Here is a 27,245-nt window from a genome sequence, read left to right on the forward strand (position 1 = left end):
CTTGAGATTCTGTGTTTCCCTTTCTCTTTGTCCCTCCCTCTGCTCACACTCTCTCTAAAATAAGTACCTCAACATCTTTGCTTCTTCACTGTCAACCGATACCTGTGGTCTCATGAGTTTCAGTTGACTGAGAAAAAAAAATACTTAGGTACAGTTTACAGATGGTTTTTTTTTTTTTTACAGATGGTTTTGCATCATATGCTGGTACCACCTGAAGTTGGATATGTATAGCACTGTAGCCATAATCAGGGGGCGACCCAGAGGGCAGTGGTTAAGGGGAATTCTTCTGATGAGTAGAACTTTGAACAGTGCACCTACTTATTTATTTTGTTGAGAAACACAGATGGTTAGAGATGTAGATCCATTCTGACTCATGACAGTAGCAGTTGTTGGACTTAATCATTATGGATCTGGAAAGAATGTAATTGGAAGTATGGGGGATAGGTATGTAGATATGCTCCTGAATGGACATCAGCTAATGTTTGTGTTTATTGTGATATGATGCCCATCATAGAGCATTCTCAGCAGAGAAGGATCTTAATAAAGTAGATAAGGTGTAACCTCTGGATTCCAGCCTCTTTCGCTATCCACCTCTATCCTTGCTTAGTGGGCTCATGAAAAAGATGCCAGGATGGCAGGCATGGAAGTTGTGCATGTTATGCTCAGCAATATGGACTTCATTCACCAAGACCAATCTGGCTACCACTGTTGGTGAATGACTACCTTGCTAATATTAACAGAGTACTGACACTGAATCCCAGAGATAGCACCATTCCTCTGGTATTTCATATCACATTGCCTTTTCTTTTTTTTTTTTAAAGGTTTTATTTACTTATAGAGAGGGAGAGAGGGAGGGAGAGAGAGTATGTGAGCAGGGACGGGGAGAGGGAGAGGGAGAATCTGAAGCTGACTCGTCACTGAGTAGGGAGCCCAGTGTGCCTAAAACGAGTCTCTCAGATGCGTAACCAGCTGAGCCACCCAGGCACCCCCATATCACATTGCTTTTGACCAGGCTGTTGACTCATGTTCATAGAATTCGTGATCTTACCATGTTCCCCATTACCCTGAAGCAGCTGAATTGATAAAACAGTGGAATGTTCTTTTGAAAACTCCGTCAGCTGGTTGACATGGAGTGAACTCCTGTCACTATACACCTGATGGTCTACTAAGAAAATCTTTGCTTCTTTCCTCACTGCTCTGGGGTCTGCTAGTTTAGAGAGGAATACTTCTGCTGGGAACATAGTATTGGTTCTATTGAACTGGAAGTTAAGCACCTGAGCACTTTGACTTCCTCTTGCCAGTGAATTAATAGGCAAAGCAAAAGATTACTGTGTTGGTCAGGATGATTGAATCTGACTTCAAAGTGGAATTTGAGTTGCTGCTACATAGTAGGGGTAAAGAGGAATATGTCTGGAATGCAGGAGATTATCTGGAGTGCCTCTTAGTGCTTCCGTGTCCTGTGATAAAAGCTAATGCAGTAATAAAACAGTCTACTGCAGGCAGGGCTGCTCATGGCAGTGGTTTGAGTCAGCAAACCAGGCAGGGAATAACAACCAGATGAGATGATTGCTGAGGGCAAGTGGAATATGTGATAGATAGTAGAACATTATAAATACCACCTACGACCTCATGACCGGTTACAGAATGAAAACTCTAGTATTTATGAATATTTGCTCTGTACCTTAATATTTGTGTGTATATTAACCAGTTTTTTTTTTCCTCTCTCTGCAGTTCTTTTATATTTAACTTTAGATGTGTTAATAGTAGTTAACCTAGTATTTCGATATTTAACTTACAGGATATCCAAGGGGAAGTATAACTCAGCCAGTTAGAAAAGGAATGAACATTACTCACAAAGTAGACTTTGTATTCTCTTTTGGGGAGATAGCATCATTTTGGTTGTATGAGGATGACTGGATCATGTTGGACTGAAGCATGTTTTTGCTATTGTCTTTATTCAGGAGTTAAATATAATGAAAGAAGTTCCTACATAAACATTATTGACTGAGGGTACTGTAGTGGTTTGTACTATTTCAGTTTCCTTAAGTTGAAACTATGTATCTCATAGTTCTGTAGTAGACTTCCTTCCTTTAAGGTTGTGGGTTAGAATTGGCTAAAAGAATTTATGTAAGCGACATTCATTAACCTCTACAGGTTTTTGTGGTTAAGTGTAATAAGAGGCACAGAGGTGTTGGTGGGTTCCAGCTTGACCTTGGTCTCCCTTTACTCTAGTTCTTTTTCCTAGTTGCTGACAGTTTGGTCAACAGTGGCATCAGGCCCCTCAACTGATACGAAAATTGCAAAAGCATAGCTTCCCAGATCTCTACAGGAGCATTTCCTTTGCAGTCTCATTTCTCTAGCTGGTGTGTTTGGCTTCTCAAATTGATGACTTTCTGATCCTCACACTTCTCCTGTGGACTATCTTAAATTTTCCCAGCTATTTTTATAATGTGTGAAGTAAAATTCTATAATTTCTTATTAAGTGGCTCTGCTTCCTAGTTTGAATCCTGATTTAATACATTTTACTTGTTGGTAAGTATCACTTTTATTGACTACATGGCATTCTAGTATATGAATTTTTTTTCTAGTCACCTTTCATTGGCCATTTAGATTATTTCGTGTGTGTGTGATTATAAACAGAGGCGGTTGGACATCCTTAAACATACAGTATTATTATTTGTTTTGCACTTGACCTTTATTTCTTTTGGGTAAGCTCCTAAAAGTGAAGAATATATACCTTTTAAAGAACTGTTATACATGTTGTCTAATTGTACCCTCCAGCAGTATGTGAAACTGATTGCCCAGCCTACACTCTTGATCATGGTGGCTCTTTCAATTTAATTCTTTTTTATTTAAATTCTAGTTACTTAACATACAGTATAATATTAGTTTCAGGCATACAATATAGTAATTGAATAATATAATACCTGGTACTCATCACAGGTGCACTTCCTAGGGCACCTGGTGGTTTAGTCAGCTGAGCATTCCCTTCTTGGTTTTGGCCCAGGTCATGATCTCAGGGTAGTGGGATCGAGCCCCACATCAGGTTCCACGCTCAGTGTAGAATCTGCTTGAGATTTCCTCCCTTTCCCTCCCCCTCTACACCTCTCTTTGCTCCAACATGCATGCACTCTCTATAAAATCAATAAATGCAATCTTAAAGCCTAAAAAACAAGTATACTTCTTAATCCTTATCCCCCTACCCACCACCCACCCCTTTCATTGTAATTCTTTAAAGAAGAAAGATATCTGAGAATATAATTAGTTAACATGGAATTAATGGAAGGAAGCTAGTATCTTGGACTAAGTATGAGATATATTCTGCCAATAATATTTAAACATGTAACTAATTTTGTGTTTAAATGTAGTTGTTCGGGATGCCTGGGTGGCTCAGCGGTTGGGTGCCTGCCTTCGGCTCAGGTCGTGATCCTAGAATCCAGGATCGAGTCCCGTATCAGGCTTCCTGCCGGGAGCCTGCTTCTCCCTCTGCCTGTGTGTCTACCTCTGTCTCAATCTGTGTCTCTCATGAATAAATAAATTTTAGAAAAAAAAATGTAGTTGCTCTGGGGTGCCTGAGTGGCTCAGTCATTTAAGTGGCTGCCTTCAACTTGGGCCATGATCCCAGAATCCTGGGATCGAGCCCCATGTCGGGTTCCATGGTCCGTGGGGAGCCTGCTCTTCTCTCTTCCCTACTCATGCTCTCCCATGTACTCTCTTGTGTGCTGTCTCTCAAATAAATAAAAGTCTTGGGCAGCCCCGGTGGCGCAGTGGTTTAGCCCTGCCTGCAGCCCACAGTGTGATCCTGGAGACCTGGGATCGAGTCCCACGTCAGGCTCCCTTCGTGGAGCCTGCTTCTCCCTCTGCCTGTCTCTCCCTCTCTCTCTCGCTCTGTATCTCTCATGGGTAAATAAAATAGAATCTTTAAAAAAAAAAATAAATGAAATCTTAAAAAAAAATGTAGTTGGTCTTTTGAAAACTGGGTTCTTACAGGTTTTCCATTAAGCCTGTTTCTTTAAATTTTTTTTTTTTAATTTTTATTTATTTATGATAGTCACAGAGAGAGAGAGAGGCGCAGAGACACAGGCAGAGGGAGAAGCAGGCTCCATGCACCGGGAGCCCGATGTGGGATTCGATCCCGGGTCTACCAGGATCGCGCCCTGGGCCAAAGGCAGGCGCCAAACCGCTGCGCCACCCAGGGATCCCAGCCTGTTTCTTTAAAATAAAAGTCCTGTAGTATAGTACTGACTGGTAAAGGAGTTAGTTTGGGGTGTCATTGACTTAGGCTGTAATTATGGCAAAATTAAAAATTTTAGAATCTGATGATCTAGTTATTGGAAATACCCTGGGGGGTATAAATTGCGATGGTTTAAAAACATATTCTATATTAGGGTTGAATTTTGAATTTTATATAATGAGTATGCTAGCTGTTGATTGTTGTTCTTCAATTAAAGAAGAGTGTGCCACAACTCTCCTTCCTTGACTATCAAAACTGTGATGTAAGAGGCAGCAGAGACTTCTAGATTTTTTGCTAGAAGCTGGTAGGCCAGTTAGCAGTTGCTTAAATGGCAGGTGGTAAAACGAGGAGCTGTGCTAAAGCTTATGGTAACTATATTTCAATCTGAATTGCCATGCAAGCAGTTTGTTCTTTTTGCTCGATATTTGCCATAACCTAGTAGGATTTCTTTTTAATTACTTTTCACTTCTCTTGAAATGGGAATTGTGTTGGAGAAAATTATATCCTTTCAGTGGTAGCTGGGTATTGCATGACTCCATGCTTAATGGGTTTATTTGTTAATAGTGAACCAACATTTGGCCTATGTGCTCTTTTCTCCCTCTCATCCTTTCATTCCTCTCCACAAAATGATTATGGATTTCTCCTGGAAAGTTTCTTAGGTCTCAAACCAAACTTTATTTATTTTTTTTAATTTTTTTTACATTTTTATTTATTTATGATAGTCACAGAGAGAGAGAGAGAGAGAGAGAGAGAGAGAGGCAGAGACACAGGCAGAGGGAGAAGCAGGCTCCATGTACTGGGAGCCTGACGTGGGATTCGATCCCGGATCTCCAGGATCGCGCCCTGGGCCAAAGGCAGGCGCCAAACCGCTGTGCCACCCAGGGATCCCTCAAACCAAACTTTAGATTGGCCTTCAGCAAAGTAGATGTTTTGTGTACCCTATGGTATATAAAACTTTTCCTTTTATAGGTATTAAAACCTGACATTTTAGGGATGCCTGGGTGGCTCAGTGGTTGAGCATCTGCCTTCGGCTCAAGGCATGATTCCGGGATCCAGAATCAAGTCCCACATCGGGCTCCCTGCATAGAGCCTGCTTCTCTCTCTGTGTTTCTCATCAGTGAATAAATCTTAAAAAAACAAAACAAAACAACAACAACAAAAAACTTGACATTTTAAATTCTTCCTATTAACATTAATATACCTTTTTTTTTTTAAAGGGCCCTTAGACCAATAAGTGTTCCTTATATTCTGTATTTAATCAAGTCTAAGAAACTTCCTCCTCACCCCCACATTTTAACATTTCTGAAATTGGGATGCATTTTACAATTTAAAAGCTGTCTGCCAGAGTAGTATTCATTGTCTGTACTTGTGGGAACTTGGTTGTTTTTGCTGGTGGTTTAACTGGATTATTGTGGCCTGTTAACAGATATATAAGGACCATTTGAGGAAAGGCTAGAGTCCTGGGTTTTACCTTCAGGCAGTTTTGGGGGTTGACACCTTCTGGTAAGATTAAGTTAGCAGTAGCATCAGAATTTGCAAAATTGATATGTTAGCAACTTGTAAGAAAATTCTGGAAATAATGATAGAGCCTTATCTTAAAAGATATTGTGTCACCTGCAGTGGGAAGTTCACAGCATCACCTGTATAGTATTCTTGCCACCTTGTTTAATCAGAATCTAGTCATAAGGAAATAATCTAGTTTATAGGAGTTTCTATAAAAAAATGGTTTGATTTTATTTTTTTATTTACTTATTTATAAGAACGATTTACTTATTTGAGAAAAAGTGTGCGTGTGCAAGCTCAAGCAGGGGGAGGAACGGGGCATGGGCGGGGTGGGGGGAATCTCAGACAGATGTCCAGTGTGGAGCCTAACGGGGTGTCAGTCTCACAACCCTGTGACCATGACCTGAGTCAAAACCAAGAGTCAGTCACTTAACTGAGCTACCCAGGTGCCCCATCTGGTTTGGATTTTTAAAATAACATCTGTTTTGAACATCAAAAAGGTCAGGGTTGAAGGGTAAAGGTTTTTTAAGTTTTAAGGAAACTAGATAGACATGACTATAGCTTTGGAAAATCTTTGGTTAGATCTTGCATTGTACAAAAGATAAAGAGTTTTTTTTGGGAATGGCTGGATGGCTCAATTGGTTAAGTATTGACTTGATTTTGACTCACATCATGATCTGGGGGTCTGTGCTCAGATGGGACTCTGCTTTTCCCTCTCCTGTTGCCCCTTTCCCCTGCATGTGTGTGTGCTTGCACGCACTCTTTCTCTTTCTCTATCTCAAATAAGTAAGTAAAATCTTTAAAAAAAAAAAAAAAAAAAAGATTCTCTCCCTCTGCCCCTCCACCCCCTTAAAAAAGGGATTTTTTTTTTTTCTGGAATTTGGATAACATTGAGTATGAATTTTCTAACTAATTTTATTTCTTTATGATTAACACTGACATAAAGTGACCATCCAGGTAAATCTGAGAAAGTATTTCCTATAAGTATAAAGTAATTTTTTATAAGAAAGCATTCGGACACAATTCAATTGACAGGTTTTTCCTAGTAATACATAAAAATGGTGCATCTCACAGTAGCTGGTTTGTGGAGTCATTGAAATAGAGTAATTTTTGTAGATTTAGGGTTTTTTTTAATGGATTTTCATGAAATTACTTCCATTAAATAATTGGAAAAACATGTAAAATATTCGATGGGAAAAATTCCGACTTTGGAAAAGTTTCTGGGAGGTTTAGATTAGAGGTAAGTTAAAAGTTATTAAAAGAAAGAAGTTATTAAAAGACACGATGTGACATTCCTAGAAAGGGGGAGGAAAGGGAAAGATACAAAAGCAAAATGGCAGAAAAACTTTTTTTTTAAGTACATATGAGACTGACCCCCCATTTGTTACCTGAGTAGGGTCATTAAACTTCTTGCATTTATGGCAGGAAGAAATTGATGTTTTTCGAAGAGAGCAAATTATTTTCAAGTCTCTTGGCAGACTTTAAGGAAGGGTTCAAAGTGAGAAAGAACTTTTAATTTAAGTCATATTTTTCTTTGAAATGATATTATACAGGCTAATGCTGTAGCATATGTTCTGAATATATGCTCTGTTTTCCATATAGGACATCTTTTAATAATGTAGGGTTCTAGCCTAGAATGATACTTTTAATGTTAGCCTATAGGTTATTTCCTTCAAAACTTTTGAAGGAAAACATGCGGGAAAATCTTAGTGACCTTAGGTTTGGCAAAGATTTTTAAAAATGGGATGCAAAAATCATGAAATATAAAAGAAAGAATTATAAATTGGACTTCATTGAAAGAAAAAGTTTCCCTTCAAAAGAGTGTTAAAGGGGCAGCCCTGGTGACCCCGCGGTTTAGCACCGCCTTCAGCCCGCGGCGTGATCCTGGGGACCTGGGATCAAGTCCCATGTCAGGCTCCCTGCCTGGAGCCTGCTTCTCCCTCTGCCTGTGTCTCTGGCTCTCTATCTCTCTCTCTGTGTCTCTCATGAATAAATAAATAAAATCTTAAAACAACAACAACAACAAAAGACTGTTAAAATAATGAAAAGGTAAGCTACTGACTAGGAGAAATATTTGTAAAACATATCTAACAAAAGACTGAGTTATGTGTAGGACTTTGGGAAGAACAGGTGGTAAAGGTTTGGTTTATAACATTCAGAGTAGTTTTTGTGGAGATGAGAGATGTAGTTATAACGGATAACAGGGAGGTTGGGATTCTGATGTTGATTAATGTAAACAGAAATATAAGATGGAATGAATTTAATCTATATCATTGTTGGTAGGTGTTGAGATTTTTTGTTAACATTTGTAAAGTAAAGCCCATAGATGGTGAGCCACAGTTCAATAAAAGACGGGAAAAAGGGAAAGTAGAATATAGAAGTTTATTACTCACAGGTCCTGGAGGTACACAACATGATGTCTCCAGGGGACCCAGGGGGAGTTCAGTGCAGGGTGTGGGCAGGCAATGAGCTGCAGGACTTGGGGTACATGGCTTTATTAGGGTCCTCAGGTCCAGTGCTCTGGGATTTCTGGGCTAATTCTGGATTGGTCAGTTCAAACCAAAAACTGTAGGGTTTTAATAAGCTTCAAGGTGGTCTTATAAGGGAGACAGAAGAAGAAGGAGCTGGAAGACAGGAGAGATTGTTTATCACGGGGATTTGGGGGAATCCTATCTGGAACGTATATTTACTTGTCACCCTGAGGGCTATTATCTAGGGCATGTACTTGTGGGAGGAGGTAGTGTCAATTCAAGGCCCCTCTAGGCACTTAGCCACATAAAGTGGATGCTGAGGCAGCAGTATTACAGAGTAGTTTAGGTATATTCTCAACAGTGGGTTGGGAGTTTGGGGCTGACAGAAGATCCTAAAGATATAATGTGAGAAGTTGGTGGTTTGAGGGGCTTTAGGCCACTCAGAACCAATTGTACTGTGTACCTCTGATGATGGTCACTTGATGGCTGCCTTAGTGGACCTCAGTGGATTGGCCACTCGAGGCAGTGGATCCCACCTGGCAGATAGGGATTTCTGCTATGGGCCCCCCAGTGTCCTGAGACTATCATCAGAGTGGTCCTATAAGCTTTTTGATTCAATTGGATCTTTCCATTAAAAAATATAACTTTGCCTTTCTATAGAATGCATGTTTAATGAATATTAACCTAAGTAAGTACTGATTGTTTTTGTTCTTATTTTCAGGCTGCAGACAAGAGGAAAGCTTTAGAAGAGACCAAAGCCTACACAACTCAATCCCTAGCTAGTGTTGCTTATCAAATAAATGCATTGGCCAACAATGTACTCCAGTTGCTGGATATCCAAGCCTCTCAGCTTCGGAGAATGGAGTCTTCCATCAATCATATCTCACAGGTAACAGCTTGTAAAAAGCTGTACATTCACATTTAATCAGCTGGAAGAATAGAAGCTGCATAATCAAAGAGGTAGATAGCCTGGAAATATGGATTCCTTACTCATCTTAATGACTGTAGTTATTTTAGGTTCAGGTTTGAATCCAGTTTACATACTCTTCTTCTTCTTCTTCTTTTTTTTTTTTGTTTGTAAAATATACATAATGTAAAATTTACCATTTTAACCATTTTTTAGTTATAATTCATTGGCATTAAGTATATTCGCATTGTTGTAGAACCGTTACTGGTTATCCTACTGTGAAAGACTTTTTTTTTTTTTTTGAGGTAAAATAAATTGTATATAATTAAAGCATACAATTTTATAAATTTTGATACACATATTACCCAGGAGACTATCATCACATTCAAGATAACACTCCCCACCCTCCCAATTTTTTCATACTTCTTTGTTATTCATCTTTCTATCCCCTGTCCTCAGACATTTCTGTCACTGTGGAGTGTGTGTGTGTGTGTGTGTGTGTATATATATGTATATACACATATATATATACACACACATATATATATATACACACACATGTGTATATACACACACACACGTGGAGTATGTATATATATATACACACACACGTATGCATGTATATACATACTCTCTTTTATATATATATATATATATATATATATATATATATATATATATGCTGGCATTACAAATATATTGGACAATATTCCCTCCTCTTCACCTCTATGGAAAAGTGTCTTTAGAATTGATACTTGCTACCTTCTAAATGTTTGGTGGGATTTACCAGTAAAGCTATCTGGACATAGTTTTTCTTGACAGGGAAGTTTTAACTATATATTTAATGTCTTCAGTAGATATACGACAGTTCTCTTCATCTGTTTCTTCTTGAGTAAGCTTTGTATTTTTCCAGGAATTTGGCCTTTCACCTATGTTGTTGTATTTATTTGCATAAAAGTGTTAATAACATGCCCTTATCCTTTTTATATTTGTAGAATCTATAGTGATATCACATGTCATTCTTGATATTCTTAATTGTTGTCTTTTCTCTTTTTAAGCTGGTTAGTATGGCTAGTTTATCAATTTTATTGATATTCTAAAAAAGTCCTCAGCTTCTAGTTTCATTAATCTTCTGAACTTTTTTTCTGTTTTCTATTGTGTTGATTTTTATTTTACTTGATTATTTCTTCTCCTTTTCCTTTCTTTGGAATTAATTTACTCTTATTTTATGCTTTATTAAAGTAAAAGCTGATGTCTTTGAGCACCTAATTTCCCTTGAAATAGTGTGTTATCTGTATTTCATAAATTTAGATATGTTGTACCTTCATTTTCATTCAGCTCAAAATAATTTCTAACTTTGGTTTTGGTTTCTTCTCTGGCCCAGGGGCTATTCAGAAAAATTTCAAGATTCTCAAAAGATCTCTCTGCTGTTGAGTTCTAATTTAATTCAGCAGTAGTATGAAAATATATAATTTGAATCCTTTCAAATTTATTAAGAATTGTTTCATAACCCAGATATAGTCTCTCTTGGTAAATGTTTTGTGTGCCCTTGAGGAGAATGTATATTTTACTGCATTTTGGTGGAATATTCTGTAAAAATCATCGATCAAGTTGGTTGATAATATTGTTCAATTCTTTTATATCCTTCCTGATTTTCTGATTACTTGTTTTATTAATTGTTGAGGAAGGTAAGTTGTATTCTTGGACTCTAGTTTGTGATTTTTTTTAAATTTTAATCTTTTTAAAAAATTACTTTGGAGCTATGTTATTAACATAATGTAAATGCTTAGGTTCGTAATGTACTATTGATGAATTTATTATTATGAAAAGAGTTTTCTTTATCATTGGTAAACCTAGGTTTGACTATCTAGGCAGATGTAGTTTGGCCAGGCACTGGGGAGATGGAGTGAGTTCCTGCAGTAGAGGTATTAACTGGATCAGTGTTCTTATAGTTCTCCCACTTTTTGTTCGTAGGTGCACTTAGAATCCTAAATTATTGAGAATGCAAGGGTTTTGGTTTATATGGGTAGATCATCCAGTATTTATCATATCAGAAATTAAAACTGATAAATTTTAAAGTGCTAATTAACTCATTTAACAATAAATACACCCATTACATGTTAATACAAATAACATTTTAATGAAAAATAACTCTTACCAAAACAAAAAAATTTGTGAGAAGAGTGGTATTTTTACATTTCTGCACATCTTTTTAATGTTTTATTTAATAAAAGATAATTCTCATACTTGTTTTTGAGTTTAATGTCATTTGTTTTTTTGTTTGAAATATATGAAGAAAGTCTAGCTTTTACAGATATATAGTTTGAAAAGGCTGGATGTTGGGGACCCTGGGAATTCTTGGACGATAGTTGGAAAACCATTGCATTATGGGGTTATTACTGTTTAGTCTATGATATGTATTTTTGGTATCATATACTGGCCATCATGCTTCCATTTAAAAAAAATCTTCCAAATTTGTAATCTAACTCCACCTATAGTTTTTTTCTGGTTCTTTGTTGTACAATTCTTGGTCCATCCTTACTGACTTTTATGAGTTTTTTTTGTTGTTGTTGTTGAACTTATCCATAATATGATAGGACTTCTGCTGATCCCTAATGGCCTGTTGGTATTTATTTTAGGTTTCCTCAACCAGTTTCTTAAAGATATTTCATGAGTTTTTTTTTTTTAAAGATCTTAAAAAAAATGGGAAAGCATGCAAATAAAAATAAAAAATAAGTAAATGAGAAAGTATGATACGTTGAGTTGGCACTCAATGGCCGGGAGCTTCAGTGACAATCATTTGATTGGCTCATTTACCATGATAAAATTATATTAATTGTCCTATTCAGTATTCCTATGTATGTATGTATGTATGTATTTATTTATTTATAAGATTTTATTTATTTATTCATGATAGAGAGAGAGAGGCGTAGAGACACAGAGGGAGAAGCAGGCTCCACATTGGGAACCCGACGCAGGAGAGAGAGAGAGAGAGAGAGAGAGGGAGGCTCAGAGACACAGATAGAGGGAGAAGCAGGCTCCACGCTGGGAGCCCGATGCGGGACTTGATCCCGGGACTCCAGGATCACACCCTGGGCCAAAGGCAGGAGCCAAACCACTGAGCCACCCAGAGATCCCCTCTAATGGATTTATATATATACATCTAATATTTCTAAGATGAACTATGGTAGTAGGCTGAGTAATGGTCCCTAAAGATATCCAGGTCTAAATCCCTGGAAATGTATTACTTTATATGACAGAGAAGACTTTAAGGATGTAAGTTAAAGATCTTGAGCTGGAGAGATTATCCTGGATTATCCAGGTATGCTATAAATGTCATCGCAAATGTCCTTATACGAGGGTGGGAGGGGGTACCTGCATGACTCAGTTTGTTGGGCTTCTGATTCTTGATTTCAGCCTGGGTCACAATTTCAGGACGTTTTCATGATTTGGATTAAAATTGCATTTCTTGGGCAGCCCGGGTGGCTCAGCGGTTTAGCGCTGCCTTCAGCCCAGGGCCTGATCCTCGAGACCACAGATGGAGTCCCATGTTAGGCTCCCTGCATGGAGTCTGTTTCTCCCTCTGCCTGTGTCTCTGTCTCTGTCTCTCTCTCTCTCTCTATCTCTGTGTGTGTCTCTCATGAATAAATAAAATTAAAAAAAAATAAAATTGCATTTCTTAAAGAGTATTATAAAATTGTGTGAATATCTTAAAACCATGAAGAAAACATGAAAAATTCCTCTAGTTTCCTGCCAAGTTCTATTATGAAATAGTATTTTTTATCTTTACCTTTGTTATTTTAAGACTGACATACAACTTAATCAATTGCTAACTTTCCTCCATTTTTCTTGTACATATTAAGATTCAACAATCATGTTTTAGGGAGAATTCTTCACCTCCTTTTTGGAGGGAGGACATTTTTTATTAGTTGAGATTAATAAGGCATTCTTGCTTTATTTATTTTTAAAAAAGATTTATCTATCTATCTATCTATCTATCTATCTATCTATCTATCTATCTATCTATTTATTTATGATAGAGAGAGAGAGAGAGAGAGAGAGAGAGGCAGAGACACAAGAGGAGGGAGAAGCAGGCTCCATGCCGGGAGCCGGACGTGGGACTCGATCCCGGGACTCCAGAACCGCGCCCCAGGCCAAAGGCAGGTGCTAAACTGCTGAGCCACCCAGGGATCCCTGGCATTCTTGCTTTAATAATAGTTATTAACAATATAGATTTATAGAGGAACAAGCTATAGTAAAGGTGTAGTAATACAGATTTTTCTCTTAACATAAGTACATGGTGCAGAACATATAAATGTTTATTTGTAGCAGTTGAAGGACTACACCTTGCCTTGGCACTAGACTTTATCTTTCTGTTACCTAAAATAAAATTCTTTTAATTGCTGTATGGATAAACATTTGTTTCAAAATTGGTTATTCTGCCAGGGACTCTTATAGCACTTAGCACAGTGCCTGATAATACATGCTTCCATGTGAGTTGAAGGAGTTTTTGAATTTTATTATGTTTAGACATTATCTGAAAAATTTGAGGTTAAAGAAAAATACTCTGTAACAAATATTTCTGGTATAGCTTTTGTCCTTTACAAATTCAGGTTGGTTTTTTTCTTCTAAGAAAATGTATTAACTTGTCTCTCAGACTGTTAATTTTTGGTGTGACACTAGCGCTTCATGCCATCAGATAGAACTTCCATGAATTTGAATGTTTATTTGAATAAATAATTTAGTGCAAGGATCAGTAAATGATTATCTATGTGGGCTAAATTCAGTCCTCTTCTTATTTTTGTAAAATAGTTTTATTAGAACACAGTAGCATTTTTTTTGTTTACATATTGCTATGGCTGTTTTCACTTCTGCAATAACATAGTTCAGTAGTTAATGAGAGACACCATATGGCCTGTGAAGCCTAAAATATTTATACTCTGTTCAGAAAAACTCTGCTGACCCTTCATGTTGTGTTATACAAACTTCTGTTTCAATTTTTTTTTAAAGTTTCATGTGATTTGATATCACTTTCTCCAGCTACTTTTTAATAACTTTTTTTTTTTAACTAGTTTTTCTGGAGGTTGATTTGCTGAACCAGAAATTGTAAGGAATGGGGCTTGCATGATGCAAATTGCATGATGATACAAATTATACAAGTTTATGGCTTTATTCTTTCTATATCTCAGCATATAGAAGTTAGTTTGTGTAAGAAATGATGGAACAAGCTCCATTAGAGGTTTGGTATTATGGCATAGCTTGGTTTATTGCAATGCTATTCTGACATTAACCTAGAGTCAAGACTGCTCCCATTTCAGATGCCAGTGGCAAATTGGATTCCCATTCTACCCACACTTTTGACCAAGTGGTCACAGATCTTTGCCAGGGGGAGTGTCTCACAACTCTGCCTGGGGTGTGATGATTTATTAGAATGACTCAGAATTCAGGAAGATGCTATCCTTATGGTTATAGTTTTATTTTAAAACAAACAGATTAAGACCAGCCAAATGAAGAGACAGGACCAAGTTTGGGATGGTTCTGAACACAGAGCTTTAGAGCTTTGACGGTCCTCTTCCTGTGGAATCAGGGCATATCACCTACCCTGTACATTAGTGTGTTGTTCATCAACCAAGAAGCTCTACTGAGCATTGGTGTCCAGAGTTTGTTTCACATGTAGACATGATTGATTGAACCATCGGCCATATGACTAAATTCCCATGGCCAGCCCTCCTTCCCTACTCAAAAACTGGGCTGACTCAAAGCCTCAATACTAGTCACATAGTTGGTTCTTTCTCGTGACCAGCCCCCATCCTGAGCTATCTTGTTAGTATAAACAAAGATACCCCTATCCTTGGGGAAATTCAAAGAATTGTAAGCTTCCTCCCAGGAACAAGGACAAAGGCCAGTCAAATTCTTTATTATACAATAGATATCAAATTTGAGGGTTTATGGCCTGAAATAAATTAGTAAGAACCAACAGTTAATAATGTATTTGTGGGCAGCCCCGGTGGCGCAGCGGTTTGGCGCCTCCTGCAGCCCAGGGTGTGATCCTGGAGACCTGGGATCGAGTCCCACAATAAGCTCCTTGCGTGGAGCCTGCTTCTCCCTCTGCCTGTGTCTCTGCCTCTCTCTGTGTGTGTCTCTCCTGAATAAATAAATAAAATCTTTTTTTTTTAAATTATTATTATTTTAAAGATTTTCTTTATTTATTCGTGAGAGAGACACAGAGGGAGAGAGAGAGGCACAGACACAGGCAGAGGGAGAAGCAGGCTCCACGCAGGGAGCCCGATGTGGGACCCGACCCTGGGTTTCCAGGATCACACCCTGGGCCGAAGGCAGGTGCCAAACCGCTGAGCCACCCGGGCTGCCCAAATAAATAAAATCTTAAAAAAAAAATAATGTATTTGTTTCATGATTGAACCTGTGATTTAGTTCTGTTCATACTGAAGCTTATATAAAACTCAAGTTTGAGGATTGCTTTTTCAGTTTGTTTTATAAACCATTTTTGCTGCCATAGAACACAAGATCAAAAGATATAATTTATACAATGTTTCTTAAAACTGTTTTTCAGGTACTGATAATTAAAGTGTAGTATATTTATAGAAGTATATTTCTCAAATTGGTAATTCTATAGAAGAGTATTTAGCTTTTTAGATAACTGAAATTTCCTATTTTAATTGTATTATTTATTCATGAGAGACACGGAAGGAAGAGCAGGCTCCCATCAGGGAACCCCATGCAGAACTCAATCCCAGGACCCTGGGGTCATGACCTGAGCCAAAGGCAAGCTGCTCAACCACTGAGCCCCCCAGGTGCCCCAAGTGAGCTAGTCTTATAGCATGTATCAATGTTATCTGCACTGCACCCCACTAGCACTTGAGACACATACCAATTGCTGCATTTACTGTTGGCATTATGTTTTCATTGTAGTTGGGGCTTTTGAAAGATAACAGATTATATTATTCAGTTTTAAATACTCAGTTTTTAAAATTCTAGAACCAAGAATTTTAAACTAAACCTGTCATTGACTAAGGCTTTGTTTAAAAAATTTCACTTGGGAGGAGTTGTATATGTATACTATTAAATATAGTGGATGGAAATACTTAATAAACATTTTAAAAGAGTAAAAAGTCTTGTGGGCATATAGTTTGAGTGGCATCTAGGGAGTGACATTTAAGTTGGGTTTTGAAGATAGTCTTTACATTTATTGTGTGACATGGAGTACAAATGCATTCCAGTCTGAGGTAATGACATCAAACACAGACATGGATGTCTTATTTAGGGGTGACTGGGATGTGTGATGGAATGTTTGGAATGGGGCATGTACCTGGAGGTCAACTTGGAAAAATAAATCTGAAGTTCTAAATTATACTTCGTTTCCCTTTGATTTAGTTTCATTGAAGAGGCTGAATAATGGCTTTTGTTGTGTTAGGAGAATAGATAGTATCCTTTCGCTTCTTTTTTGTTTCTCATATCTGCTTAGTACTGGAATTGTACAGCTCCTGGATTGAGCAACATGCTTAGCAGAAAAAGTTATTACTGTTCCTGAACCATTGTCAGATGGCTGACGGGTGTGATTAAGCCCCTGAAGCAAAAGGGAGACCGTGTTTTTTGGAAATTGGAGGCCCTCTGCTTTCATAGTAAGCAGCAGGCTTATCCTGCCTCTATTCAGTATGCCTTTAGAGAAGGGAATCATCTAAGTCCATCTTCTGCCTCAAGTATTCTGTTTGTGATGCTGAGGAAGCAACCTCCAGTTTCCTCCCTGTTGATCATACACTTTGGGCTTGCTGACTTTTTCGTTCTATCCTAATTAATGATATAACAAGGGACTGTTCTCATCTTACTTAGAGTAAGGACTACCTTTTTCAAAAAGAGAATTGGAACCCCTTCTTTCTTCTAGCTTGATTATATATGGGTAGTTTGGGGGTCTCCTTCTAGATCTTCTATCCTTTTGGTTGGTTGTAAGCTCTTCACCAGGCTGTGACTTGAATCTTCTAATCAGTTTGAGTCTTCATAGTAGTCTGATCTTGTTTTGAAGCCTGGAAATGTTTTTCACTTCCTGTAATTTCAACTTTAGATTCCACAGCATGGCATTAAAAGGCTCTTCAATCTGGTCTCTTCCACCTTTCAACACATTCCTGCCATGTTCAGTTTCTTGAAGTGTTTCAGATGCAGCATGTAAATTTGTGCCTCTTTGCCTTTCCATAATCTGTTATGACTAAGACATAACATTAACTTTGTCATGTCTCTTTTGCTTAACATGTACCACCTGAAGTCTTCACTGACTAGCTCAGGGTAGAGTAACTGCTTCTTTGTGCTATGCCATCTAACTTGTTCCTCCTTTTGTCAGTGACTTGAGGTATTCATGTCTTCCCTCCATCACTCTCTAAAGAGCGTGTTTAATTCATCTCTGTTGCTCAGTGCATAGTAACTGGCACTTAAGAAGTGGTTTGAGGGGGATCCCTGCGTGGCTTAGCGGTTTGGCGCCTGCCTTCAGCCAGGGCATGATTCTGGAGTCCCAGGATTAAGTCCCACATCAGGCTCCCTGCATGGAGTCTGCTTCTCCTCTGTCTGTGTCTCTGCTTCTATCTGTGTCTCTCATGAATAAATAAATAAAATCTTTAAAAAAAAAAGTGGTTTGAGGAGCGCTTGACTGGTTCAATCAGTAGAGCATATGACTTTTGATATCGGGGTTGTGAGTTTGAGCCCCACATTGGGTGTAGTGATTACTAAAAAATAAAAAAAAAAAAAAAAGAAAAAAGAAGTGATTTGAGAAAAAAAAAAGTGATTTGAAAAGTCTTTGTTGAATGGATAAGGCCATGTGGTGTATGGTATGCTTTGGAGTCATAAAGACTTGGGTTTGAATCTTAATTCTGCCACTGTATAATGTGTTCAAGGGATCCCTGGGTGGCACAGCGGTTTGGCGCCTGCCTTTGGCCCAGGGCGTGATCCTGGAGACCCAGGATCGAATCCCACGTCGGGCTCCCGGTGCATGGAGCCTGCTTCTCCCTCTGCCTGTGTCTCTGCCTCTCTCTCTCTCTGTAACTATCATAAATAAATAAAAATTAAAAAAAAAATAATGTGTTCAAATTACCTAACTTCTTTGAGTTTAGTTTTCTCATTATTTATATTTGGACAGTTGTGGTGGCCTTAGAGATTATATAAAGAATTGTACATAAAGCATTTAGCCTAACACTTGTATATAAAATGTTGATATTAGACATCATATCTGTTATCTATAGCTCTTACATGCAGCTACTCTTGTACTCTCCCTTCCAATCAACCTGCAAGCATGTTTGTTTTTACCCATCATAAAAAAGCTTTCCTAAAAAAAATAATAAATTAAAAAATTAAAAAGCTTTCCTTACCATACCCTCAAGGTACTATCTTTTCTCTTGACAGTTGCCAGGACAAGAACTTGAATCTGTCACCTTGTGGCATCTTTTTCCTCCAAACATGTATGTGTCTCAATCCACTGTGATTTTATTTTGTCTCTGTCTACTCCGTGGATGTTGCTTTTGGAAAGAGCCCCAATAATATCTTTGTTCTAAATCTAAGTTAAAACTCATCCTGTTACTTTTAGTTATAGCACATAACAAATTTGTTGTATGTTTATTTGTATACTTATTTACTGAATGCTCCTTTTGTTACAGGTAAGTTAAATGATGACAGGAACCTTATCTGTTTTGTGTATCATTGTATCCCAAGTGTCTTCATAGGGCTGGCAAGGAGTGGATCCTCAAGTCTTTGAATTATCAGTGTGGTACTTCAGAAAATGTATAGTCCTTTGCAAAAAGGGTGGAGGTATCAGTGTTGTTTTTAGAAAGTTCTCCCATTTTGGGGTGTCTGGCTGGCCCAGTTGGTAGAGCATGTGACTTTTGATTGTGGGGTTGTAAGTTCAAGCCCTGTGTTAGGTGTAGAGACTGCTTAAAAATAAAATCTTAAAAAGAAAATCTCCATTTTAAAACAACATGAATATACCCTAGCGTATATATGCTGCTGAAGCAAGCACAGGATATACCCTAGTGTGAATTTTGAATTATCAGTGCTTTGGTTCAGAATCTTAAATAATTACTAAAACAGGGGAGCCCCAGTGGCGCAGCGGTTTAGCGCCGCCTGCAGCTCAGGGTGTGATCCTCGAGACTCTGGATCAAGTCCCCCACGTCGGGCTCTCTGCATGGAGCCTGCTTCTTCCTCTGCCTGTGTCTCTGCCTCTCATTCTCTCTCTGTGTCTCTATGAATAAATAAATAAAATAAAAAGAAATTAAAAAATTAAAACATTTTATTTATTTATTTATATGTATGCATAGACAGAGCACAAGCAGGGAGAGGAGCAGAAGGAGAGCAGGAACATCTCAAGCAGACTGTGTGCTATGAAGCCTGGCATGGGGCTGTCTTACAACCCTGAGATCATGACTTGAGCCAAAATCAAGAATTGGATGCTTAATTGACTAAGCCATCCAGATGCCCCTTAAATAAATTATTTAATGTGATCACTAACAATGTTTTGGTCTTCCTGTTCCCTGAAAAAGTCAGTGTGGAGAATTACAAAAGGCTGAAGTAACTAGGTACCCCTAGTGTTTGTATTCTCCACAGTCCTGCTCTGCCTTGCAGGTTCTTGTGAGGTGACCAGGCAAGAGCTATTCAACTGAGAAATTAAAAAAAATAAAAATAAAAAATAAAAATCTGTGTCTGTTGCTTTCGTGAAAACCCACATCCACCTCTGTCAGATACTATGTCAGTCCTTAAACCCTGCCTTCAGGATAAAGGCTAGTTTGTTAGCATGGTATCCATGCAAGCATGATCTTGTCTTTCCTTGTCTCCAGCTTCATTCCTTTCCCTTTCTTCCCTCTTACTTTGGGCTTCAGACATCCTAATTGATTAGCTCTTGTAGCAGTATCCCTTTATAGTGGCTCGTGCCTTTGCTTGGAGTGTCTGCCCTGTTTCCTCTGTCTGCTGACCCCTGCTCAGTCATTAAGCTTCTGCTTAATTGTTCCTGCATGGGGAACCCTTTTTTCCCCCCTGGTTCCAGAAGGCTAGGTTTGATCTTCCCTCATACTTCCGTGCATAGTTGTATATGACAGATAACTTCTGTTTGATCTTCTTGATCACTTCTGTGTGATTTTCCTAACCTACTCTCTTCTGCCCTGGTCTTTGCTCTGGGAGGCTTACCTGTATGGATTATGTCAATGGGCATCTGTGACTTCGGGCTTCAGAGTGGGTGCAGCCAGTGTGGAACACAAGAACATAGGAAGCAGGAAGGAAGGTAAGGTCAGAATGTTTACTTCCCTGGTTTCTTCCCTGTGGGTTGGCTGTGTCCCAGAGGAAATCATTACTCCCCTCAAGGTGGCTTTCTCTATGTGACTTTCTCTTCCAAATTCTGGTAAGCTCTCCTGCCCCTTACCTTTCTGGATTTAGGGGTGCTGCTGCTCCTGCTGCTAGTAGTTCCTGTACCTTCTGTTCCGTTCCCCTGTCCTTAGGATTCCTTGTGTTTAGTTCCTTTGTATGTAAATGCTTCTTGAATTATTCTAGTTGGATTATTTAGTCAGATTCTGATTGAAAGTCTGTCCAGTATAACACAGCATATATTATTTGGATAATGTTTTCTTTTCAATAGTTGGCCTTGTTTCTGCCTTTGCCCTTACTTTGGGTAAATAGTCTCAGCCTGTGTTGTCCTACTAAAGTACCCTATTTCCTCTTTAGACAAGACCTTGCTACTTTTGTTCGTATTGCATATTGAGCTTCTGTGTATGAGGTGACTTGAAGTTAGGATCGAACAATAAAAATTAGGGTTGAAAAATCTGTGACTGCAGGGAAAAAATTATTAAAATCTTTGTAATGACATTTAAAGGTCTTTAAAGGCCTGGGTTGGGACGCCTGGGTGGCTCAGCGGTTGGGTGTCTGAACCATGTGATGAAGAGAATTTGGGGCCATTGGAATTTGCCAATTTGGAACAGCGTCATCCCCTTTTTAAGTTTCGTTGATGAAAAAAAATCAGTATATCCTCTTTTTTAGAGAAATCTTACTTGGCTCTGTTCCTTCATAGATTGAGGGACCACAAATCAATAAATACCTTTGAATCAGTGACCTTAAAAAAAATCCTATTTTTTTTTATAACAGCAATAAAGATTACTTAAAACATTTGTGGGGGAGGGGGACTGGTGCCGCCTGGCTGGCTCAGTTGTTAGAGCATGTAACTCTTGATCTCAGGGTCAGGAGTTTGAGTCTCACATTGGTGGGTAGAGTTTACTTAAAAAAATTAAAAAACAGACATTCTGGGGGGGAGGAACTTATGGAAAAGTTGCAAGTACAGGACAAAGAACTTTTTGTTTTGAACAGTTTGAGAATAACTTGCTGTATGCTGGCCTATCACCCCTGCATACTTTGGTGTGTATTTTCTAGACACAGGTATAATATTCTACTGCATAACCACAATACAATAATCAAAATCAGGTAATTAACATTGTCACATGCTGCCATCTAATCCTCGAGTTACATTTAAATTTTCTGGATCCCTTGGGGATCCCTGGGTGGCTCAGCGGTTTGGCGCCTGCCTTTGGCCCAGGGCGCGATCCTGGAGTCCCGGGATCGAGTCCCATGTCAGGCTCCCGGCATGGAGCCTGCTTCTCCCTCTGCCTGTGTCTCTGCCTGTCTCTCTCTCTCTCTCTCTCTCTCTCATAAATAAATAAATAAATAAATCTTAAAAAAATAAAATAAAAATAAATTTTCTGGATCCCTGGGTGGCTCAGCGGTTTAGTGCCTGCCTTCGGCCCAGGGCGTTATCCTGGAGTACCAGGATTAAGTCCCACATCAGGCTCTCTGCGTGGAGCCTGCTTCTCCATCTGCCTGTCTCTGCGTCTCTCTCTCTCTCTCTCTCTCATAAATAAAATCTTAAAAAAAAAATCCTTGGGTAGAAATTAAAAAAAAATTTTTTTTTTCCAATTGTTCTAGTAGCTCTGTAAGAATAGGATCCAATTCAGAAGCATTTTTGTTATCCTGTTATCATGTCTCCTTAGCCTTCTTCAGTCTGGAGTAGTTACTCAGTCTTCCCTTGCTTTCCCTGGCGTTGATGCTTTTGAAAATTATAGGACAGCTAGTTTTGTAGAATGTATCAATTATTGGGGATGTTTATATTTCCTCGTGATTGGATTCAGGAGATAAATTAGAGATGACCTTTTGGATGCAATAGCTTCCTATTTAAAAATCTACTCCTATTAACTTTTTCAAGAAACTTTTTTTGTTTACATTTTAAGTCTTTTTCTAAATTTTTTAAGTTTTGGGACTTGTAAATCCATAGTAATCTTCAAAATCAGAGGCAACCTATAAAGAACCTGGCATGTACATCACATATAACATCCCTAAAACTATTTTGTAAGAGACAAACAAAATTCATTGTCATGGAAATTTGTATTTCAGCTAATCAGGAATAATTCTTTTGGTATATTTTATCATTAAGATCACATTGTATTTAAAAATTCTTTGGCAAAAAAAATTCTTTGGCTTCTGAATTGCTAGTGGTACTTGAGAACTTCTAAGACATAAGTAAGTGTATTTAATTATGGCAGAATTTATTATTTTTAAAATAATCCTCTTGGTTAAAAACATTGTACACATTTTAGCTCTCAGTTTTAGCTCTGAAATAATTTGAGAATCCAAGGAAGGCAGTCAGAATCACAGTTCTTAAGCCTATTAGATTTTTTTTCTTTTTAGCTGGTTTCCTTTCTAGCCACCTGTAGTTTTTTTTTTTTTTTTTTTTTTTTTAAGATTTTATTTATTTATTCATGAGAGACACAGAGAGAGGCAGAGACACAGGCCGAGGAAGCAGGTTCACTCAGGGGAGGCTGATCTGCGGGACTCGATCTCCGGACCCCGGGATCATGACCTGAGCCAAAGGCAGAGGCTCAATCACTGAGCCACTCAGGTGTCCCACCACCTGCAGTTTTATGTGCAGTCGCACGTGTTCATGTTTTCTAAAACTGTCCTCTCACCAAGCTTGACATGTAAGCAACCTCTAATGCTTTTGGTTTGTTCTTTTTGAAGAGGAAAGTATAAATTATAAAACTTCATTGAGTATTTTAATTCATTAAAAATATTTTTGATAAAATATATCATTACAGAAGAAGGGACTGTTCTAGGAATCCTTTTTGATTATAGTTTATTTTGTCTTAATATTGTACATATTAATATATATAGACTGTATCTTTCCTATTTGCTGTCTTCTTCCTGTTTTTTTTTTTTTTAAGCTTTGTCTTATCTAAGCATAACTGGATTTTAAGAAATGTGATATTTCTTTTAACTGGGGATTTATTGCATTTACACCTAATGTCATTAGTGATCTAGTTGGAGTCAAATGAATCACCATTAATTTGTACTATTTATTCGTCTTATCTGTTCTTTTTTTTTCTTTTTCTGGACTAGCATTCTCTTTGGATTAACATTTTTCAGAGCCCCTTTTGTGTGTGTGTGTGTGTGTGTGTGTGTGTGTATGTGGATGTATTTTGTTTCTTGGTTATGGTGAATTAACTTCCTTATGTGTTTTATGAATTTTGATTATGAGCCCATCTAAAGATCTTGTCTTTGATATCTGTCTACTCTGAGAGGACTAAACTGACAAGATAAACTGAAGATATATATTTTCCTGATTTTGTTAGGGATACCATCAGTCCAGCACTATTTAAAGTTTTGAACCTAAAGACATCATAGAAACATGTTATACTTTCTAGGACAACTGCTGCCTCTCACCCCCACCCCACCCATGTGTGTGTTTTCTGAAGCAGCTGTGACAAATTACCACAAATTTAGTGGCTTAAAACCACACAACTTTACTATCTTATAGTTACAAAGGTCAGAAATATGAAATGGGTTTCACTGGGCCAAGATTGACATGTGGGCCAGGCTGTGTTCCTTCTGGACACATTCGATGGCAGGATCTGTTCTCTTGCCTTTTTTTTTTTAGCTTTCAGAGACTTCATGCATTTTTTGGCTGGTGGCCTCTTCCTTTGTCTTTGAGTCAGAAATGGCCAGTTGAGTCATTTCACATGGCAGTCACTCTGATCAGCATTAACTCTCCTGCCTCCCACTTTTTCTTATAAAACCCTTCTGATTACAGGAGCCCGCCTCAGAAATTTCAGATAATCTTTGTCTCAAGACTCCTAATCACATCTAAAAAGTCCCTTTTGCCCCGTGAGTTCTGCTTTCCCACCTTTAACAAACTGAGACCTTATGTTTTGTTGCCATTTGACATAAAAGCCGTAGCCCCTTTCTTAGTGGCTAGCAAGTCTCTGTAGAATAGCTTCTTCCATATTTCTGCTCTGGGTTTTAGCCCTACCTTCTTCCCCTTAAGGATTTTCTTTACGCTCTTTAGCATTGGGCTATGAATTTTTAAAAGATGTCACAGTTGGAATGCGTGAGTGGCTCAGAGGTTGAGCACCTGCCCCTGGCTTAGGGTGTGATCCGTGGTTTTAGGATCAAGTCCCACGTCAGGCTCCCTGCCTGGAGCCTGCTTCTCCCTCTGCCTATGTCTCTGCTTTTCTATCTCTGTGTCTTTCATGAATAAATAATAAAATCTTAAAAAAAAAAAAAAAAGATGTCACAGTCTGTTAAGAATGTTTAGGTAGTTTTCAGGTTATCTAATCTGCCATATTGCCCCAGTTGCCATTCCTTATTTATTTTTTATTTTTTTGCCATTCCTTATATTAGCAAGGTACTAATGAGTTTTAATAAAATGTAAAGTCTGGGGGCTCCCTGGGTGGCTCAGTGGTTTAGCTCCTGCCTTTGGCCCAGGGTGTGATCCTGGAGTCTTGGGATCGAGTCCCATGTCAGGCTTCTGCATGGAGCTTCTTCTCCCTCTGCCTGTGTCTCTGCCTCTCTCTCTCTCTGTCTCTCTCATGAATAAATAAATAAAATCTTTAAAAAATAAATTTAAAAATGTAAAGTCTTTCACTTTTATTTTCGTATTATTTTTGAACTTAAAATGCTTTTAATTAAGCCTCACTAAAAAAACCCTGAAAAACCTCAGTGGGTCTCATCATTGAAGAAGCTGGTCCATTAAGTCTGATTAAAAACAGTTTATCAATTTGAACACTGAATTTTACTCTTATCGACACACTTATCTTTTTAAACTTTAATCTGACCCCACTCTATCCTGGTTTACTCTGCTACTTACCCCAACCAAGAATCTCTGTCACCACATTCTGCCTCCCCTCTTGACTGTCTGGTCCAGTGGTCCTCTTTCAATAAAATGTTATTTTTTGTCTGTCTCATCTGAGCTAAAGGCATATAGATATTCTTCTGTACCCAGCTATTACCATTGAAATTCATTTCACAGTTTCCTACCTCTCTTTAGTGATATGTGAATGTGGTTAAAAGCCATTCAGATATACCTAAAGGATTATAATGATAAGTCAGGTTCTGTATTACCCCTTTTTATACGCACTCTTGCTTCTAGAGCATTCACATAGTGAGTACTGTGTATCAGGCTTTTTATATATGTGAACACCTACAAATTAATTCATCCTCAGAACGGTCCCATCTTAAAGATAAATAGATACACAGTTATGTGACTAATTTAGGATCATATAGCTATTAAATGGCATTTGGACCATGTGGTCTGGTTTTAGAATCTGCTTATCATTGGGGTGCCTGGCTGGCTCATTTGGTGGAGTATGTGACTTAATCTTGGGGTGGTGGGTTCTCTGGATGTATCGATTATTTAAAAAAACAAAATCTTAAGAAAAAGAAAAGAATCTGGTTATCACTATGTTCTACTGCTCTCAGTTCTAGACTGAAAATTATTTTCCCTCTGGTTCAGTGTGGAGCCAGATGCAGGGCTTCATCCCATGACCCATGAGATCATGACCTGAGCTAAAACCAAGAGTCAGACATAACAATCTAAGCCACCCAGGTGTCCTGTGTCTCTGATTTTAGATCTTTTATGTGTAACTTGTCTTTTTCTCTCTGAAAACCTTTGGAATATTTATTATCTTTAGCTGTGGTGTTTTGAAATTTCATGGGATATAACTCAATACTGGTCTTCTTTTTTTTTTTTTTTTAAGATTTTGTCTATTCATGAGAAACACAGAGAGAGAGAGAGAGAGAGATAGAGGGGTAGAGGTAGAGACACAGGCAGAGGGAGAAGCAGGCTCCATGCAGGGACTTGATCCCGGGTCTCCAGGACTACACCCTGGGCCGAAGGCAGTGCTAAACTGCTGAGCCACCTGGGCTGCTGCCCCCATACTGGTCTTGTCTTTTTCTTTTTTTTTTTTTTTCTTTTTCTTTTTTCTTTTTTCTTTTTTCTTTTTTCTCTTCTCTTCTCTTCTCTTCTCTTCTCTTCTCTTCTCTTCTTTTCTTTTCTTTTCTTTTCTTTTCTTTTCTTTTCTTTCTTTTCTTCCTTTTCCTTTTCCTTTCCTTTTTCTTTTTTCTTTCTTTTTTATTATATTATTTTATTTTATTATTTAATTTTTTATTTTATATTTTGTTTATTAATTGATTGATTGAGAAAAAAAATTTATATTTAGATTTATAGCCGGCTGGACTCAGTTTAGATGATCCCAATTTTGTGGCAGCATCCAAAGCATCATAGTCAGGAGACAGTTGAACATATGCTTTTGTCTCTCCATCAGACCTGATCAAGGTGTTGACCTTGGTCACATCAGTGTCATAGAGCTTCTTCACAGCCTGTTTGATCTGGTGCTTATTGGCCTTGACATCCACAATGAACACAAGTGTGTTGTTGTCTTCTATTTTCTTCATGGCTGACTCAGTAGTCAGGGGGAACTTGATGATGGCATAGTGATCAAGCTTGTTTCTCCTTGGGACGCTCTTTCGAGAATATTTGGGCTGCCTTCGGAGACGCAGGGTCTTGGGTGGTTGGAATGTAGGTGACGTATGGATCTTTTTTTTGTGACTGTGCACGCCTTTCAGCACCGCTTTCTTAGCTTTCAAAGCCTTTGCTTTGGTCTTGGCTTTGGCTTTGGGAGGGGCAGGGGCTTCCTTCCTCACCTTCGGTGCCATCTTCTTGGTCTTTTTTTTTTTTTTTTGTGGCCTTTTAAAAGTACAGATGGTGTCCTATTTATAATGGTTTGACTTAAGATTTCTTTGACTTTATGACAGTGTAAGAATGATACTGCAT

General features: G+C 38.2%; 1 protein-coding gene across 11 annotated transcripts in view; it reads left to right on the forward strand.

Annotated features, from left to right (window-relative positions):
- ABI1 (abl interactor 1) overlaps positions 1-27,245 on the forward strand; it is a 136,210-nt gene that overhangs the window by 53,432 nt on the left and 55,533 nt on the right. For all 11 annotated transcript variants that reach the window (XM_049097014.1, XM_025463883.3, XM_025463886.3 and 8 more), the window contains exon 2: positions 8,930-9,097. In XM_049097014.1, the coding sequence (XP_048952971.1) occupies positions 9,068-9,097 (30 nt within the window). In that variant the 5' untranslated portion in view covers positions 8,930-9,067. The remainder of the gene's footprint in view (positions 1-8,929; positions 9,098-27,245) is intronic.

This window comes from Canis lupus, chromosome 2, assembly GCF_003254725.2.
Source record: "Canis lupus dingo isolate Sandy chromosome 2, ASM325472v2, whole genome shotgun sequence".
Lineage (NCBI taxonomy): Eukaryota > Metazoa > Chordata > Mammalia > Carnivora > Canidae > Canis > Canis lupus.